The sequence below is a fragment of the Pezoporus occidentalis genome, unplaced genomic scaffold (genome assembly GCF_034315485.1).
Source record: "Pezoporus occidentalis ecotype Australia unplaced genomic scaffold, CSIRO_AGI_Poc_V1 ctg154, whole genome shotgun sequence".
Taxonomy (NCBI): Eukaryota; Metazoa; Chordata; class Aves; order Psittaciformes; family Psittacidae; genus Pezoporus; species Pezoporus occidentalis.
The window spans coordinates 52,037-71,467 of NW_026913361.1; the positions used below are offsets into that span (position 1 = coordinate 52,037).

The window sequence follows — 19,431 nt, forward strand, 5'->3', positions numbered from 1 at the left end:
TCTGCTCATTCTTTGTATGAAGGCTTCACTGACAGAGTTTGTACTTAGGAAAGAATCCTCCTTGAGTTCTCCCAGCCCCCTCAACAATTATCTTTGTTACCCTTTCCAAACTTGTAGAGGCAGGAGAATCAAAGACAAAGATAACTTCCAGAATATAGATCCTGGTTTGGCATAAATTACACACCTCTCTCTTAATTGGGGTTGGCATTTCAGAGCCTGAGCACAGCTGTCTGCAAATACAAAGCAGACTCTGTGCCATTTTAGAGCATGGATCACAGGACACAGTCCTCCCTGGGAATCCCTGGTCAAAAGAATCCCCAACCCATTACAGAGAGTCCACCTTCACTGACCAACAGTGACACATGCACTACTCTGTGCGTCGCAAAGGCAGCAAAGGCAGCACAAAGCCCAAGCTGCAGGGAGCCAGGCCGGCTGCTGTGCCCTGCAGCGCCTGATGCCCTCAGCGCCTTCTCACCTGCTAGCACTGATTAAAGACAGTCCCTTATGGGAATGATGCTTCAAGCTCAAGGCTTGTCAGAGTATCTGTTTACTTGTTTTTCTGTATTCTGCTCTGTGGTTGTTATTAATGAAATGAAAGGTGAGCCTCATTCCCTTTCCCTTCCCTTGCCCACGCACATTCATTTAAATGCAAATCCACATAGAAAGATCAAAATTAATTATACTTTCTGCAGCAGGCTACACAGAAAATTGAAATGCACACGGCTGGATTTTTCTTTTTCTCTCTTTTTTTTTTTTTTAAGTAGAAGGATAAACAATATAGAAGAAAAAATAAAATACAGATCTAAATGTTGTATTCTTGCTTGCTTTTAGTTTCTGATGCTTTTTGCCTGTCTGAATTTCCACAGTTGCTTTCAGTGTCAAGCTCTTTCAGAAGGAAAATTGAAAGCTTAATCTGCTAGTGACATAAATTGACCTCTAAATGACAAATAATATTCTGTTTACCACCAATAAAAATTGATCTTCATTAGGAAAAACTGCTGACTCTCAAGAAACTTTTCCATTATTGCCCAATCGGAATATAGCTGAAGTCTGAGATGTTTCCTTTTTCGTGATAAAAAAAAGGCTGGGGTGGGGGGGAGGGGAAGTAGTGTTCTGTTCCTGAGGTTGTTCAGGCATCTATAGAAGTTTTTTCCAATGAAAATGCAATCAGATGAATTTGACTCATCTGAGATCTTCCCTGGAAACCTTACAAATTAGACAAATCAGAGAAAATACTCAGAGAAAAAAAAAGCTGACAAAGAAGAGGGATTTGTCCCTGGGTATGGAGCCATTAAAGTCATCATCCTTTTCAGTACCCTGATGAGATTTTACTGAAGACTGGATCTGCTCCTTTCACTGCCTTCTGATAAAAACATGGATCTAGTTCAAGACTGCTACAGCTCTTTAAATATTCTGATATACGACATTATAGGTCCTTCTACAAAAAAAACACCAACAGCCTAGCTAAATGATGCTGGATCCAGCAAATACCTGCCTGTCCTGGTTTTAGCTGGGATATTTTTCTTCCCAGTAGCTGGTGGAGTGCTGTTTTTTTGCTTTAGTATGAGAACAATGCTGATAACACAACACCGTTTTAGTTGTTGCTAAGTAGCGATTACTCTGATCAAGCACATTTCAATCCCTCATGCTCTGCCAGTGACGAGGGGCACAAGAAGTCAGGAGGAAGCAGAGACAGGACACCTGACCCAAACTAGCCAAAGGGGTATTCCATACCACAGCATGTCATGCCCTGTATATAAACTGGGGGGGAGTTACCCAGAAGGGACAGATCACTGCTCAGGTCAGGCTGCGTATCAGTCAGTGGGTGGAGAGCAACTGTATTGTGCGTCACTTGGGTTTTCCGAATTCTCATTTATCTGTACTTATCGTTCCCTATTATAAGTATAGTTATTGTTGATATTATTTTTATTATCACTATATTTTACTTAATTTCAAATTGTTAAACTGTTCTCATCTCAACCTGTGGGTTTTACATTCTTCCAAATTCTTATCCTCCCCCTATCTCTCCTGGAAAAGGGGGGGGGGAAGTGGAGGGAAGTGAGAGAGAGGCTGCATGGTACTTAGTTGCCAGCCGGGTTTAAACCATGACACTTCCCAAGGCCAATCCTGTCCCCTAAAGGCTTAGTGAGAGCTAGAAGCAGCATACACTTGGTGGCCCTGCAAGCACATCTGGGCTCAGGAGCTCGGTATGGTGCCAGGCCAGTACAGCTGTCTGGTAGCTGGAGAAGGCCTGGCTAGAGCTGGTGTCTCAGCACTAGCCCTGAAAAAAGAGACCCAGGTGATTGTGCTGGGTGATTTGTGGGTCAAAACAACAAAACATCTTTAGGTGTGTGGCCAAAAAGGGCCTTCTGAGCAGGACCTTGCTTGCCCCGGGCTTGGTGCTGCAATTCTTAAAGTGAGCCAGCCGTTTAGATTGCAGTAGTCAGTGGCTGTCATTTATTACAGTGAAGGCAAAAATAGTAAATAATAGCTTCAGATACTTTCTTTCTTGGTCTTATGGCCCACCTTAGTTTTACTGTGGTTCTTAGGTGTGTTTTGCTTACTACCATCGTGCTCAGGAATCACTCAAGTGGCATGACAGCACAATAAATCTCACAACCTTTTCTTCAAATAAAAGCAGAAAGCAACAGCTTCAAGTAATTTCAGCATCCCACTTTTCCTGCTGTCAGCTCAGTACAGCAAACGGTATGCAAACCTCAGTCCAGAACAGGTTATAATTGTAAGCATGGCAATATCTCTATTCCCATTTTCTCAGAAGCTTTCCTGTCTAAAGACACCATCCCCACATATACTGGTACGTGAATCTTTCCTAACAACCTCTTCTTATTGCTACACAGATGTAAAAATTAGCATCTGATTAAAGTGAGGGAATGCATTTCAGCCATGCTCAGTTCACACAACCAAATGCGGTTATGTTTCTCAGCTAATGTGTAACACTTTGTGATCATATAAGGGATATTGGTACTGCAGTGGTCCCCAGAATTGTCCATATTTCTGCAAATCTAAACTTTAAAACTAAAAACTAAAAAATAAGAAAAGTTTAAAATTTAAACTTGAAAACAAATTTAAACTCGCTGCTGCTGTTTGATTATAGTTATTTTGTTGTTCATATCATCCTATTCATATCACAGTGAGTTTTACTTGTAATTATTTAAGGCTGTTTGTCATTGCAGATGCATGGGTGCTGAAATACAATGAGAAGCAAACAACTTAACTGATAACAAAATTAGATGATCATGGAAAGTCAGTCTGCTAATTATCTCCAAATTGTGTCTCTCAACTCTGTTTTGCATTTCTTACACTCCTTACTCCCCAGAAGAATAGCCACGTTCTAAGGAACACACTGAATTACCCAGTAGGAGAGGTCTTCATCATGTTATACCTTTGCTGTCATACAGGTTCATGGAACATCATAAATACTTTCTGACAAATGTGCATTTGTGTAATTTACCACAGAACAGGCAACGCACTAAAGAATTTTTATCAAAGGCTCTTTCTGAATCTTGACAAAAATTAGACTGACCCCTTCAATTTCATAACCATTGGAAAATATCTCGTACTTAGATTCCTTAGTTGTTAAATTTTCAAAACCTCTTGTGATATTTAAGTAGTGGAACACACATGAAGCTCAGTTTGAATTTCATGTGGATAAAAGTCCCTTTGGACACTTTTAAAACTGCATATGGGCTTTTAAAACTGTCCTCAGGTCCTGTGATTGACATCCTATTCATTTACTGAAATTCTAGTATAAATGCAGTGAAAAAACAAACTGTGTGAGCGGTGGGACCAGTAGAACTTGGTTTTCTGTGTATCTTTCTATAGCGGTGTTGGCAGCTGGGCATGGTACTGATACTGTCGTTGTAGCAAGCATTTGTATGGTTATTTAATAGCACTGCATCTCTTTTTTATATCCAGTATTGACAGGTGATTTCATACTTGTGTATGGTCAAATTAAAGGCGGCTATCAGTTTTAATATATCCTGTCAGTTTGCTTATGTTTTAATTTTTGTTTTAAGTAGTCACAAGTACAAAAAATGACCCATCCAAAATTAAATATTTTTCCTTATGTCCATTTTTTAAAAGAAATTATTAAAAGTGAACATTGAGTTATTTTCCAAGAAAATACTCTTCTATGTTGAAAAAATGATGATGCTTTAAAGGGATTAGTATTAAAATGTTTTAACAGTTTTTAAGTAAAAGCATGGAGTTTTTCCGCAAACTTGGAAGAGATTTCTGACAGAGAAGATGAAATAAGGTAAAAGGTTTAAGACTTATCATGAATTGCTTACACTACTGGACTAAATGAAGCCTGTATACATGGAATAAACATTATCTGAACCATAACAGTACGAATCATAGAATTGTAGAACAGTTTGATTTGGAATGAATGTTCAAAGATCATCTAGTCTGCCCCTCCTGCCACGGGCAGGGACATCTTTCACTAGATCAGGCTGCTAAGTGAAGAAGAATGATGTTGATGTTAAGGAGTTTGTGGATTTTCAAGTTGAAAATCAAGGAGTTTGTGAGGAATGGGCAAAGCTTTCAGGTGCCTAAATGCATGAAGTTGAGGGGTGACCGTATTAAAAGACCAAGACAAACATCAGGAGAAGGATAAGTCAGGAAGGTAGAAATAATCAAATAGGAGACGGAAAACCAGGATGGCATTTCAATAGCTGTCCAAACGCACAGCAAAGAAAGGAACTGAAGCTGTTCTACACAAACTCAGAAATCTAAGAAATGCGAGAGAGGACCCACAATATTGTCTAAACATCAGAGAATATAATATTGGCTAAATAGAGCTGTTGTCTAAGCCATGAAGTTTGAACCATTGTTTTATGGTCAAGTCTGTATCTGCTTTTTCAAGTGAAAACTGGTCGGTGATATAAATGGGCTGAAATGTTATTTTTGCAACTTCTTCCAAGTGTGAAATACATAGCCAAAACTATAGCCCTGCTTAAGGGAACTGAACAGCTCTGCTGATCACAAGGACTATACAGGGATGTGATCTACTCAACACCATGTGACTGAGCTCTGATGCACTATCACAATGTCAGTAACTAATAATACATGTCTGATCTTAGATACAACAAGATAAACTCAGCCATGCTCTTGGACTGACATTAATCTCTGCAGGAGGCACCAATGGAAAGTGTTAATAAGAATAAACTGGAAAGTAAACCATACTAAAAAAAAAAAAAACATCTGCAAAAGAGAAACCCTCCAGAGAAACCTTCCAGACTGGAAATGAGGGGAGCTTTGCCAGGTGTGGGAGTGCAGAGGAGCTTTGGAGTGCTGCATGCAACTGCATCTGTGTCTCTATCTGTAGTGAGAGCATGCACTCTCCACATGCACTTCTATACTCCTGCTGATGGCAGGTTAAACTAATCTGCCAAATGATGCCTCTAGGTATCCAAGAGAGCCATCAACCCCTTATTTTGACAGACAGTAGCAAGAATTAATACAGGTGATAATTAGTTGCTTGGCTTCTTTTCACTAGTAAAAGGAAGGAGAGCTCTTTTTCTATAGGAATAACATGAATGTGTGTTTGACAGAGCCAGGCTGGATCAGAATGGCTTCCCACATTGCCAAACAGAAATCCAGAGCTGTCCTAGTGAAAGCTCTGGAGGATCCCCATGGGAAACAGTCACAGGAAGAAGGCAGAAAAATGCTGACAGGTGAGCCCACAGTCCCCTTGGCTGACTGAAATCAAGTGGTGAGCAGGCAAATCTTTGATGTTTAGGAATGTGTGGGGTTTCCTCTCTATGAAATGAGTCTCATCAGGCTGATGAGTCTCTGAGATTCGAGAAGTAAAGTGTGGTCACACTTCTGTCCAGAAAGCAACATTGGTTTTTGTAGAAACCCAGACAGTTAAGGCTTAGGAAGAGCCTTGCTAAAGTCTGCTGCCATAAAGACTGAAAGTGGGAAACTTTCATGTTCAGACTAAACCTATGATATGTACAAAAAGAGATGTGTTTGGACTTTGTCCCCTACTCCATTTGCATATCATTTCCACTTGATGTTAGCTAGTGGCCCCCCACCAATAGTAAAAGCTGGGAAGGAATATCCAAACAGCTAATTTCAGGTCCCTCCAGCAAAATACATGCAACACACAAAGGACAGTCTGGAAACCAGAGAGACACAGTGGTGTGATAATAAGGTCACTGCAGAAAAGCAGCGGCAAAGGCACAGTTCCATCTGTCTGAATCTTTGAGTATGCTTGAACATATTGGTGTACTGAGGCTGTAGGACTGGAAATGTGTGATGACGTGCTGAATCGCACAACCTCTGTTTGCCCTTGTGAAGATTATGAGCCATACCTAAAAGCACATTGCCACAGGATCAGGTAAATTGGCTTTTATTGAAACATACTGTAATATGGGGAGGGGAGAGCTGAGGAGAAGATTCCAATTTAACGCAAGTACATTGCATTTCAGGCTCCCAAATAACTATTGATATCTGCTGTCCTGGAGCAAATCATATCTTCCTTGACAAGTCAGACAGCTGCTCTTTCTCTATCTTCCTTTTGTTATCTTTAATAGCCATGGATTGTTGTAATATCTTGAAAAAATAATGTTTGTGACTTACTTGATGGATATCTTGCCTCTTGCCATTAGCCCTGGTTCATGGGTTCATCTAATGCCTGTTCCTGCCTACCTACAAAACTCAGACCAAATGATTCTGAAATGAGCGTGTGCTGAGTGACACTGCACAGTGGTACAGTGCACATTGTATACTCCCTTTCCTCCTAACTCCCTTTCCTCCCTACTCCTGTAAGCTCCCTTTCCCCTCCAGCTGGCAGCTGGTGGGGTCAACAATCTCTCCTCATCATCCAAAATACAGTTAAGGTAGAAGCAACATCTGGAGTTCATCTGGTCCAGGTTCCTGGTCAGAGCAGGGCCAACTTTCAAGACCTGTAAGATTGCACAAGGTCTTCTCCAGCTGAAGCCTATTTCCAGGGAAGCAGATCCCACAGCTTCTTGGGCAAATGTTCCCATGTCTGATCACAGTCATTGTGAAGAATTTTTTTCCATTTGTTTAAGGTACAGGAATACTGATATACAGGAATAGTAACAATTGTAAAGCAGGTCTAAAGAAAACTGTGGCTGTATTTGACCAGTTTCACCTGGGCTTTGAATTGAAAAGACAAAGCAAATCTTTTGCAGGCTATTGACTGTCCTAAGGTGTATCAAAGGAAATAAAGAAAATGCAGTAGAAATGGCTGGGGGTGGTGATAGTGCAACTGATGCATTTATTAGGGAGTTTTGGCAAATACACTAATAAATAGGGTCCTCTTTATACTTCCCAGTGGTGCGCACTCACACCCATTTGTGTGTGTGTGCTAACGGAGCATTCAGCATAGAGATTGGCCCTTCCAAAACTCCTGTGGGGAGAGAAGATTTCTGGTTCTGTATGTGTATTGTGCGCTTCTCCTAGCTCTCTTGTATTCTCCTTGTATAGCTGAGACTGAAAGAGAGGATTTGTTTTAACCTTACATTTGTAGCAATCACCTGAAAAGAATACTAATAGAAAGAGAAATTTAGATCCCCTACCATGAAATTAACCGCCATGCTTTGTGATTTTAACAGGTCCCCAGTGGTACCCTTCCCGTGTTGGCCTGCAACTAGAACGCAGTAAGTATTCATATGGTTGAATACAGCTACCTAATGCATTACTAATCCTCTGGCAAGTTCTCCTCTTAACAATATTGCTTTCTCTATATGTGTTATTAGGTGAACTGCTGGCACTTTTTCATTAATTGATATCAATGATTAACTTATTTTCTCATTAATAATGGAATTTAATGGTTTTCATAACCACTGAGTTAAAATGCTTCAGGATACAGTATACGATCAAATAATGAAGACAAGGCAGTTTGAAAACCATTTACTCACTTCCCTCACTCACTGCATTATCACTTTCAATACTTCCTCACAGCCTCATCAGAAGATGCAATTGGCGTTGTCAGTACACCAGTTCTTGGTGGACATGACAGTGGGAGATGAAGCTGCTATGGGCTGTGTGACATTTGTTCTGTGGATGCAGCATTGCAGAGCTGTAGAAAATGGCGACTCAGCACCTGGTGGAAGTTAGCACCCTCACTGACTTAAACAGCCATTAAACATATGTTGAAAGGGAGACACAATGCATAAAGTGGCTGTTGGGGTTTCCCAATATCCAACTTACTGGTTCTATTAAAAAATTTGCCATTTTATGTCTCTGTGCACATTCTGGATCCATCAGAACTGGAAGCAGATACCTGAGAATACTGTGAAAAGCAATGTAATGCTCAGATTTATACATCTGATCTGCTGAGGTCAGGCTGCTTACAAAAGGTATCGTGGATTGTGGGCCTTTGCCCAAGAAATTGTACTCATCATGATGGTGCCACCTATCGTAAAATAGCTTGAGAATGTAAATGCTTCAGGAAAAGATACGAGTGAGAGAGACACTGCATACCACTGACTTTCCCATTAGTCTTGCAAGACAGAACAAAAAGTGCTCTAAGAAATTGTCTGTGTGATTCCATGGCATGTTTCTAATGGTCTAGATTAATAGAGATAGCACCATAACAACTGCTATGCATTGCTGCCCAACATCATGTCAGCCTAATGTTTTTGTTAAAATGAGAGCAGAATAACTCCAACAGAAATGTTACAGATTGCTAACCTGGAGAATAAGTACCAAGTCACCAAAATAAACCAGAATACAAGCTGGGCCTACACCTTGACCATTACAAGGCAGCCTATGTGTTATGTTCAGCGTCTGAAAGAATGCCTGTTGCTCCTTCCATCTTCTTTTTCCTTTTCGTCATTACAGATGGGCCCTATTTGAAGGATTCTATTAGCATTCAAAGCCTTGCTGTTTCCTCCATCATTACACTGTATTTTACAGACCTGGGTCAGCAGGTTGGTTGGACCACAGTAAGTATGTATTTGTAGCAATCAACATGATACGTCTTAATGCATAGTGTGTTTTAGCATCAAATTACTCCAGTTTCCTCTGCCTGCCCTTCCGTGTGTCAAATGGTGCAATTACTTTATCAGTAGTCAAACCAGAATTAAATGGACAGTGAGCCAAGTTATCAGTGTGCTAACTCTGACATCCAATTAAATATTAGAAGGTGGACATAACAATATTGCTGGAGGGGAAAAAAAATGAATACATTAAAACCAATTTTAGCATATCTAGGGTTTATATGCCTGTGCAGGACCTGTAGCCAAATGCACTAATGTGGTGCAAGGCTCCTCAGCTTTGAAGTGGAAATACATTAAAAACAAAAAATGTATTTCTGGTAACCCTGTTACTAATGCAGGAAAATTATTGAATGGGAATGTCTTACTCTTTGATCACCTGAAGAACAGTTTTGAGAGAGTGGTGAGGTCAAGGATTCCAGGCAGAAGATGCCCAGCCAGGCTTAGGAGTCACGGGAATTTTGAATCTCTGTGTAAAACAATATCATTTGCTATGGGCAGCCATGCCTGCCTGTTTTAGTTCTGCTCTCAGTTTGACTTCAGTTATTTTACTGTTAAGCAGGTGTTGGAAGGTCAGGCTGGTGGGAGAGAGGCAACATGTTCCGCTCAAATAAGGTTGTGGGGAACTCTAACCTTACAGGCTCATCTGTGCAAGAAGGAAATGAAAGATTCAATTCTTTCACAGCCCAACAGCTGAAGAGTTTGAAAGGACATGGGAGACAAAGAAACCTTTCCAACATTCTGCAACAGGCATAAGGGATGGAGCGGAAAGTAGTCTCACTACTAGTCTCACCTAGGTTTTGCTGCAGTTTGCACGTACTGTATTAGTTGGAGTAACACACAGCCCACATCTGTGTATTGGGTAATCAGATTCCCAATTTCTGCAGTGAGAAACATGAATAAGACAGAACTTCAGGTTCTGTAAGCCATTAAAGCCATACATAGAAATGGAAAACAAACCATTAATTGTTTGTGATTCCTTTAGTTCCTTGCAAGTGAGTTTCTGCTAACTGGCATCATAGCTGTAGGACAAATGATTAGATTCTTCCCTCAGACAGCCCACAGGTCCCACCCTGCGCACATGGGGGTACAACAAGCCCGCTGCCCTTCCTTAGCTGTGTCTGTACAGGTGGAGATTGTGAGTGTCAGGTCTTTAAGCAGTTTGCAAATGATATTACCGGTTCTTCTCTCCAGTAGGTCACTATGAGCTAGGAAACATAACTATGATGCTTAGAATGGCCATGCTCCTTTTTACAGCTCCTTTTCTGTTAAACGGTACACTCAAGGTGGATGTTACTGCTAGCACTGCCCTTGACTTTGGCAAAAGTCAGCTTCTGAATCATCACTGTAAGGTCATATATCCATCTTACCTCCTCAAGCTCATGTGCTGGGAAGTAGATAGCCCTTAGCAGCACAAACTTGGCAAGTTTTAGCCCTGTGAACAAGTCCATGACCTATATATATCCTTCATGGTTCTAACGACAGGATCCAAATCCCCAGGTAGTGACAAGCAGTTTATTTCAGTGCAGTTAGAGCTGTTCACACTGTGACCTACTCACTTCAGTAGAGGTCTGTGAGCTTACTAAGGCTGCGATTTTACCCCAGTGATTCCCATACTGATTAATGCTAGCTGTGGCCTTGTTCCCCCTCCCCCCCAGCCCATCTCACCACCTTTCAACCATGGAATTTCCTTGCAAAGCAAAATTGTAAGTAGTACAGCCTCCTGTTTTCTACAATTAAGCAATCTGCAAGAACTTTATTTATTCTCTCCTTTCCTTGTGGCTTATGTAGCCTAAGACAATAACATAACTAAAGCTTAATATCCCATTACAAATAGTGCAGTTATGACTAGGATGCCTAGTCATTTTTTTATGACTTGATCTGTGTGTACAGAAAGTTGACTTCATGAGTTTCTGAATATTCATCTTATACCATTCTGTTCTGTATTCAAAATTGTCTCCATTCTCAGTGGCAGAAATCTTCTTCCTAGCCACACCATTTAAAAAGTCAAGAGATTTTTATGATAGCTAGTCTATAGCAATAAAGTTCACAGAACATTGTACTCTAACAATAGCAATTAAGAATGCATTTGTACACAGGACGTATAGTTTTACTCTCATTTTTACTGTGCTTAGAGCTCCCACTTTTCCATTTCCCTTGATGCTTTATCAGATTTATGCACATGGTGAGGGATTCTTCTGAATGAAAGGGTTGACATTTAAATAAGTGAGGCACAGAATAAAAATATTCTTATCTCATCAGCAAAATGATAGCTGAGGCACAAAGGCCCACATTCAGACCTGAACTCCAAAAATAGGCACATAGAAAGACATGGCAATACGTCAGTGCTCCAGAGGTTGATACATTAGGCACAATCTGTCTAGGAGAAAACTAAGCATAGAGGTGGGTCTTATAGGGCTTTGTCACCTCACTGGAGATCACACTTGAGAACAAGAACACTAAGGCCTCTGAGATTGACAAGATTTCAGCTCTAGAGGCTGGGTTGCTCTAGGGGAGGAGGAGAAACTAGGGTGAGAGATTTATAGTTTTCCTCTACTGGAGCAATTACTTGTCAATCTCTTGAGAATAAGGCCCTTTCCTGGGGTAATGTGGATAGAAATCTAACCTCACCTGGCTCTTTTAGAAGAAAAGACACCCTCATGGCTCATTTCCAAAAAGAAATTCAGGGACAAAACAGAATCGTTTGCTTATTATCATGGATTTTGTTAGAACTTTCTCTCTACTCTGCCTTCTCTTTTATAAAACAAGTATTACTGGAAACACGTAATTTACTTTTTGCACAAGACTTACCCATTACTTTACCCTACCTGGATTGGATAGTTGAGGTTTAGTGAATGATGTTGCAGATATACTAATGAAAGCTGAGCTTATAGATAATTTCTATATACCTTTTGTAAAGACTGTACCGCTAGGAGTGTTTGAATTTCCCACCACTGGAGTCATGGGTTTTACCTTTAATCTCTGTTCAATTTTGGGCCTAAGCATGTTTGACAGAGACATCTTCTTTTCACATATTGCAACCTAGCCTGCGACTTTTTGAAAACATGGCTGGCATTTTACTGCTAATAATGCATACTGCTGCTGTAGTCCAAAGAAAAAAATTCTTCCTGATCAAATTCAGACTTCTACTAAAGCTTTCCTCATTTGAGCAGCGATTGCAATTTCTGACTTATCAGTTTCTGTTGTCTACTTGCTACCTGGAAAGGCTACCAGAAGGATCGAAATAGAACCAAGACAACAACATGAAAACTGTGAAAAATATATTTTATCGCCAAGTCTGTGAATTTCATAAGATTAATTCTGAAACAGTACTTCAATAAATATTTTTTGTGACTATGGTTTAAAATTAGAGATTGCTTAAACACTTTTGACTCCTGAAAGCCTTAAAATACTCAGGCTGGCAGCAGAACTGCTCCATTTCAAAGCTTCTGCTCGATTTAGAAATGTAGAGACTAATATTTATTTAAACCCAAGAACATCTTTGAAATCTGAAAATCCATGCTTTCACTAATTAGTCTGCTCCCTTCTGGATGGCAAAGCAAAATTATCGTAGAATCATAGAATGGTTTGGGTTGGAAAGGACTTTAAGATCATCAAGTTCCAACCCCCCTGCCATGGGCAGGGACACCTCACACTAAACCATGTCACCCAAGGCTCTGTCCAACCTGGCCTTGAACACCACCAGGGATGGAGCATTCACAGCTTCCTTGGGCAACCCATTCCAGTGCCTCACCACCCTTACAGTAAAGAACTTCCTCCTTATATCTAACTTAAACTTCCCCTGTTTCAGTATAAACCCATTGCCCCTTGTCCTATCGCTATTTTCCCTGATGGAGAGTCCCTCTCTGGCATCCTTGTAGGTTCCATTCATATACCAAGTTAGACATTGTGGAAAATGAACAAGCCAAGAGATCTGTGTTTGAAGCTTTGCAGTTATGTGTAGCAGGCGTACACAGTGGGCAAGTGCATGCTGTATTGAATAATTAGGTGCAGCTCTTCTCTTGGGGGAAGTTTGGGTCAATATAGTTCTCCCCTCCCATCTTACTGGTGCACAAGTACCATTTTTCTTCTGTCCTGTGGGGGTGAATGAGTGGTGAATAGGGAAGGAACAAATTTGCTCTGACTGTGGCTGGCAGAGCTCACTCAGCTGGTCCTGCACATGTGGAACAATCCCATGAAGTCAGAGGGATGAGTGTGATATGAAGCAATTAATGAGTATTGATGGGTTTGAAAAAGAGGCAGCCAAACTGCTGCAGATTGATTTTCTCCATCTTCTCTATCCTGAGGGCAGCTTTGAGCTTTCCATGGGGAACAACTTGAGATGTTTCCCATAATTTGGGAAGGGAAAAAGAGACTTCAGTAACCTGTTCAATAGGATGTAGAAGTACAGACAATTATAATAGAAGAAAAAAAAGACAGGATCTGAGGAATTTGAAGGATTGGGAGGGCTGGGAGTCCCAGAAAACTACTGGACCAGTGTGAAGAAGATAATGTAAGAAAACTCATATGGTCATTGCTTTGGAAGGAATTTGATGTCAAGGTAAGAGAGAAAGCAGAGGATCTGTGGATGTGTCAGTGGAGGATGTCACTGAATGTATTTCTCAGTGGCTACATATCAAAGCTTGCATTCAAACACAGCTGTGGAACAGGATTCTACAAATTGAGTAACACTTTCAGGGAATTGTGGGTACATGAAAAACTTAACAGCAGTGCCAGATAAACAGAATGTGTGATTCTGTGTAGATCTGTGACTGGCTAAAGAACAACAAAGCGTCAGAGAGAGAAAAATCCCCAAGTAGCTTTTCATTGCTAAGACTTTTGGATCAATAGATAATTTGATCATAGAAGATGATCTCCAGGAAAAAAAGAAGTCACTGTTTCCTCTACATCACCTTTCCCAACTACAATTGTAACGCAAAGTACCTCCATTTTATAGTTAACAGCTTATACTTGGCAAGGGTTTCTGCTTGAACACATGGTAAGTGTTTCTCTACCTTGGTACAACTGGCCAAATCTTGAGCTGATGCCAGTCAAATGCTATGAACTTTCAAAACATTATAACCTTTCACAGAGGCAAGCTACACACACAAGATGGGTCTAACTATTTATTTGATTAATTCTAATAATTTTCAACCTTCAGAGTTATCAGGACACAGCAGTTTGCATTTGCCTGATTTCTTGCCATGGTTTTACTTGTTTGTGCCTTTCCTTGGGCCACATGTACTTTTGGCTCTTTGTTACTGCCCAGTGGCAGCATGAAGTCAGCTGATAAGGGAAGAGAACTGTGAAACAGCCCAGCTGGCAATTGCGATTCCTCAGACGCTGTTTCTGAGAAGGCAAACAGCGTTGCAATAATTTCTCTTGGTCTCAGCTCATGATGGACCATGCCAATGTGTCATCTTTTCAGGTGCCAAAGAGAGTTAAAGAGCTACTAGGAAAATTGATTCTGAAGGGTGAACGCTTTAGTTGTTGTTGAATGCAGTACAGGCTGGAGAACCTATGCATGTGTGTTTATGGTAATACCCTTGAGTTTTTACCAATTCAACTACAAAAAGTAGATAGAGAGAATTCAGTAAGCATAAACAGAAAAAGCTGTTTCCTTCAGTTATACACAACTTTATGCTTAAACCCTTCCTGCTACTTAAGAAACAAAGAGCTACTTGATGTAAGGTGCTTATAAGTGCAAAACCTTTCCTATTTGTATTTGGAGTAATTAGAGAGGTTGACTATTTTTTAATCTACACAAATTTGAGAAGTTTTAGTCCCTCTAGAATCTATAAGCCTGTCAAAATTATTTTGTATGGGAAATTTTTGCCCAGTCCCATACTGAGGTTAAGGAGAGCACAAAGACAAGAGTGAACCAGTGTTTGGGAGACTGACCCAGAGACTGAACCAGTGTTTGAGAGGACCACGTACCCCCTTGTTATTCTTTGCATAGCTTGTCTGTTGACCTTGACAAGTGACTGAATTTCTCTGTATTTCAGTTTCCAGATGTGCGTCACGAAAATAATAGTATTTTCCTCTTTGCAAATCGCTTTGAGGCTTCTAGATGAAAGGCAATGTGGAAGAGCTGCTTGAGGTTATTAATAATTGCCAGGTGTCAAAAAAAAAAACTATCTCATTTAGGTATCTGCATAGCAGATGATAAATATACATTTTAAAATGATACACATTATGTGATGGATTTCAAAAGGCTGTCAAAGCCCTGTAGAGATTTGGCAGCAAATCTGAACTCACATTGGTGTTTGGTTACAAACAGAACTTGAGTGCTTTGCATACATAACATATAATATGTGTGTGTAAGAGAAGAGCATTAATTAATTTACAGTAGTTTTCCATTTTGGGTAAGAAACATGAAAAGGCTTGTGCTCCCAGGGAAGAATCTTGACCAGAGTATGAAGTGGTCTGATGCCAAACCAGTGGTTTCAGACAACTCAGTCTTAGGAGAAGACACAAGAAGAAAGAAGCTGGGATTTCACCTCCCTTTCCCCAGAGGGAACACAGGCCTGGATCAGGGACAAACAGCAGCCATCATTGTTCACTCCCCACCTCCTGAATCTGGCCTGAGTCAGCTGAATTTTCCTATAAAATCCTATAGCAAATCCATCCCTATCTCTGCTATTTGCAGTAAATATTGAACTGCAGCCTGAAATACTCTACAAAAAGGGAAGTTCCAGGTGCCCCTGCTTGCACTGTTTAAGTTTTTAGAATGGGTTAGCCAGTTCCATGAGAACTGTGTCGTGGTTTAAACCCAGCCAGCCAGCTCGTTCACTCACTCCCCCTTTCCTCCCTCTTTCTTTCCTTCCCGCCACCCACCCCTTCCCCGCTCCTGGAGGAATGGGGAGGAGAATCAAAAGAATGTAACTCCCATGGGTTAAGATAAGAACAGTCCAGTAACTAAGGTATAACTTATATATATAACAAATCACTACTGCTACCACCAATGATAATATTGGTAAGAGAAAATGACAAGGGAAGAGAATACGATACCACCTGCCGAAACGAGCCCGACCCAGAAGACCCCATGTCCTTCTGGGTAACTCCAAGTTACCTCCTGGGCATGACATGCTGTGGTATGGAATACCAATTTGGCTAGTTTGGGTCAGGTGTCCTGTCTCTGCTTCCTCCCGGCTTCCCCTCCCCTCCCTGGCAGAGCATGAGACTCACAAAGTCCTTGGTCAGAGTAAACATTACTGAGCAGCAACTAAAAACATCGGTGTTATCAGCACTGTTCCCAGGCTGAAAGTCAAAACACAGCGCTGCACCAGCTACCAAGAAGGAATAAAATTGACTGCTACCCCTAAACCCAGGACAAACTGAAACAAAAATCACTGAATATTTAAGCAGCCCTTAAGATTTGTACTACCTGATGCAAAAGAGCTGCTGCTGTTGCAGATGTTTGCAAACATGCAAATACAAAATTTAAAGAGGTGAAGATTTAAGAGGTGCTGCTAAAATTACGCCTTTATCATATCCAGGTAACTATATGGGCTTTAATGAGGTAGCAAAGCATACAAAGTAGAAATTATTCCAGAAATTAATAATGTTCCTTAATGATCATTAGCTAAGAGCACTGAGGGCTGTTATTGTAAAGGGAGTCTATGCTAGTTAGAGGCAAAGTTGAATATGATTTGGAGACTTGAGGGTGTTCAACTCCCTGTTTCTCTTGGGTTTCTCAGAAATCCCAGCTGTGCTGCATACACTCACACATAGTAATTGCCTGTCTCATATCAGTAATGCTGCTCTTTATGCGGTACCTACTGTCTCAATCTGACCCTGGCTCAGACCTGAAACTGGTGCCTTTGTCTCACATTTATCAGAGAAACTGAGCTCTGTCTGATATATAATTTATATACTGCAGTTGTTTTTCCAGAGTTACCCAGGACACGCTCATGCTATTTTGTATCTCTCACTGTGCTGAGAGCTTCAGGCAATGACCACAAGCCATTGTCCTGGCTGCAGGTGTCATCATCATACCATGCCCTCTGCTTCCCCTGCATGAACCCAGACATCCTGTTGGCAGTGGAATAGAAAACATCACAGCCGGCACCGATGAACTGGGAAAGTGACCCTACATGGTATGGAAAGAGCTGCAGGAGGGGATGAGTATGGAAAAGACTGTATGGCCTTTCCTCAGCTCTGCTCTGCAGCTTGTCATAAATGAGATAATGTGAGATTATGCCAAAAGGCAATATGATACAAGATAGGGTATGTTGTGTGGTATTACTGAAAGGGCATGTCGTAAACATTACAGAGAGTAATTAGCTGATGCCCTTATGTGAAGACTGCTAATCCACAGGCCATTCATTTATAAGGATTCTGTTGGACTTCTTTTCAGGCTCCCTCCATTCCACCCACTCTGTTTCTAGCTTCTTTTTGTCTTTTTCTGCATTTTTCCAAGCAGTACACACAGTACTATTAACTCACATCAAAACCCTTTCCATTCCCTGTAGCAGGCCTGTTGGGATGGTCCCAGGCACTATGTCAGCCAGAAAAGTCACCTCACATTCCCTTAAATAATTTTAGAGAGCTCCTTTTGCCTCTGCTGCATTCATATCTCCCTAATATACCTCCTGCCTCATAAGGTCTGGAATTATAATTCCTGACCTGATTGTTACTCAGTTCAGCAAAGTGTTACTGGCATGATTATCTGAACAGAGATCATAGAATCACAGAATGGTTTGGATTGGAAAGGACCTTAAAGCTCATCTAGTTCCAATCACCTGCCATGAACAGGGATGCCATCCACTAGTATAGGTTGCTCAAAGGCCCAACGAACCTGGCCTTAAACACACATAGTAGAAGCATGTGCAGTCTGGCTTACGAAAGATGAGATGCCTCGCTGGTTTGCGAATTGGCTATCCTGTATTGTTTTCTCATTTGTCTCATCATCTCTTGAATGATGGAGACCCCACCTTAGCTCTCTTTTGATGTATTACCAGTCTGTTTTGTTGTGTATGTAGTAGGGGTTTACAGTTTAGGTATTACTGAATCAGTTCCCCAAGGACCTGATAACTGAGACAGTTAAAGAAGCTTGAGTTTACCGCCCTGTAATGAGCTCACGCCTGGGAGAGGTTTGATTCAAGAACATCACTTTATGCCACTAAGAAAAACAGGTATGTAGCATACATAATGCCAGACACTGGAGAGGAGAGAAAGAAGATAAAAGAACTGGACATTACGCAAGATATAAAATAGAGTGTATAGATGTGGAAAAAAATGGACAATCTTCTGTTTTCTTTCTTCAGAGAGTTTATGATGAGCTCAGCAGTTAAATTCTGTTGAGCTATGTACACTGTAATAGAGATGTAAAGCTCCTTCAGGAAAAGATCTTTGTTTTTACTATGGACCACCACATTTGCCTGTACCAAATACATCAAAATAATCTAGGCAGACCCACAAGATGGTTAAGAAAAAGTAATTTTTTTCAAATACTGGATTCTTTTTGCATTTCTACGGAAGAAAAATGCTCTGTTTTAAATAAGCGCTTTTTTTTTTCGTTACAAAATTATATTTCTTTTGTCCATAAACTACAATATGTTATTATTTTCAGGGTTTTCTTTAATATTTTTATAATTTTTGCAAGATATATTAGCAGGAACTAGTATCTTAGTAATTTTGTAGGGGTTTTGAGCATCTGTAAAAGTGATATAATGAACTGATCCTCAACACATCTAATAACTCCCCAAGGCCAGCAGTCAGCTATAGAATGAGTATGAAGGTACTAGGTAGATTTAATTGCATATATTCATTAAGAATCAATGGTAAAAGAATGGTGCTTGCCTTTGTTTCTCAGCAGTTTGAACTGATAGTAATTTTGTGTTAATTTAAGAGTACTTTCCCTTCCACCTGCTTGAACTCCTGGGATTTTTAGCAGAATTTCTCTGCCTACCCTACTGGAACTCACTTTTCATTTCTCATGAATTTAAAATCAGTGAGCTGGAGAAGCAGAGCAGAGGTTGCAGCATGGGAGATGCAACAGAGGGAAACAGACTGAAACTCACCCAAAATGGGAAAAAAAAATTCCCCCAAAAACCCAACCCAAAGAAAAACACTACAGCAAACTGAATCTCATCCTGTAAACCAGAATGTTACTGATCTTACCTATGTTCCAGCCAGGTGATGCAGTTATGACAAAGGAAAACACAGTCCTGCCAGACAGTCATCTGTCAGACAATAAGTACTTTGCAAATCTCACAGCTGACCCTGGGCTGCCTGCCTCCACATGGGTGATAAACACTTTGTGTCAGTTGCGACTGACATACAGATAAGACAGGACCTCGTACCCAGCCTGTAAAGTACCCTTAGCATGCTGATGCTGCTCACTTCCAGAAATCCCAGCTCAAGAGCTGCTGTTGGTGCTCTCTGCTGCTTCTCTGAATTGCTGTGATGGGAGGCTCTGCATCCCCGTTCCTAC

General features: G+C 40.8%; 1 protein-coding gene across 2 annotated transcripts in view; it reads left to right on the forward strand.

Moving 5' to 3' along the window:
* Positions 1-19,431, forward strand: part of TECRL (trans-2,3-enoyl-CoA reductase like) — a 64,800-nt gene that overhangs the window by 27,820 nt on the left and 17,549 nt on the right. The window contains exons 3-4 of one of the 2 annotated variants that reach the window (XM_062611531.1): positions 7,608-7,652; positions 8,839-8,927. In XM_062611531.1, the coding sequence (XP_062467515.1) occupies positions 7,608-7,652; positions 8,839-8,927 (134 nt within the window). Of the gene's footprint in view, positions 1-7,607; positions 7,653-8,838; positions 8,943-19,431 lie in introns of both variants that reach the window. The other variant, XM_062611530.1, reaches the window with a different exon arrangement.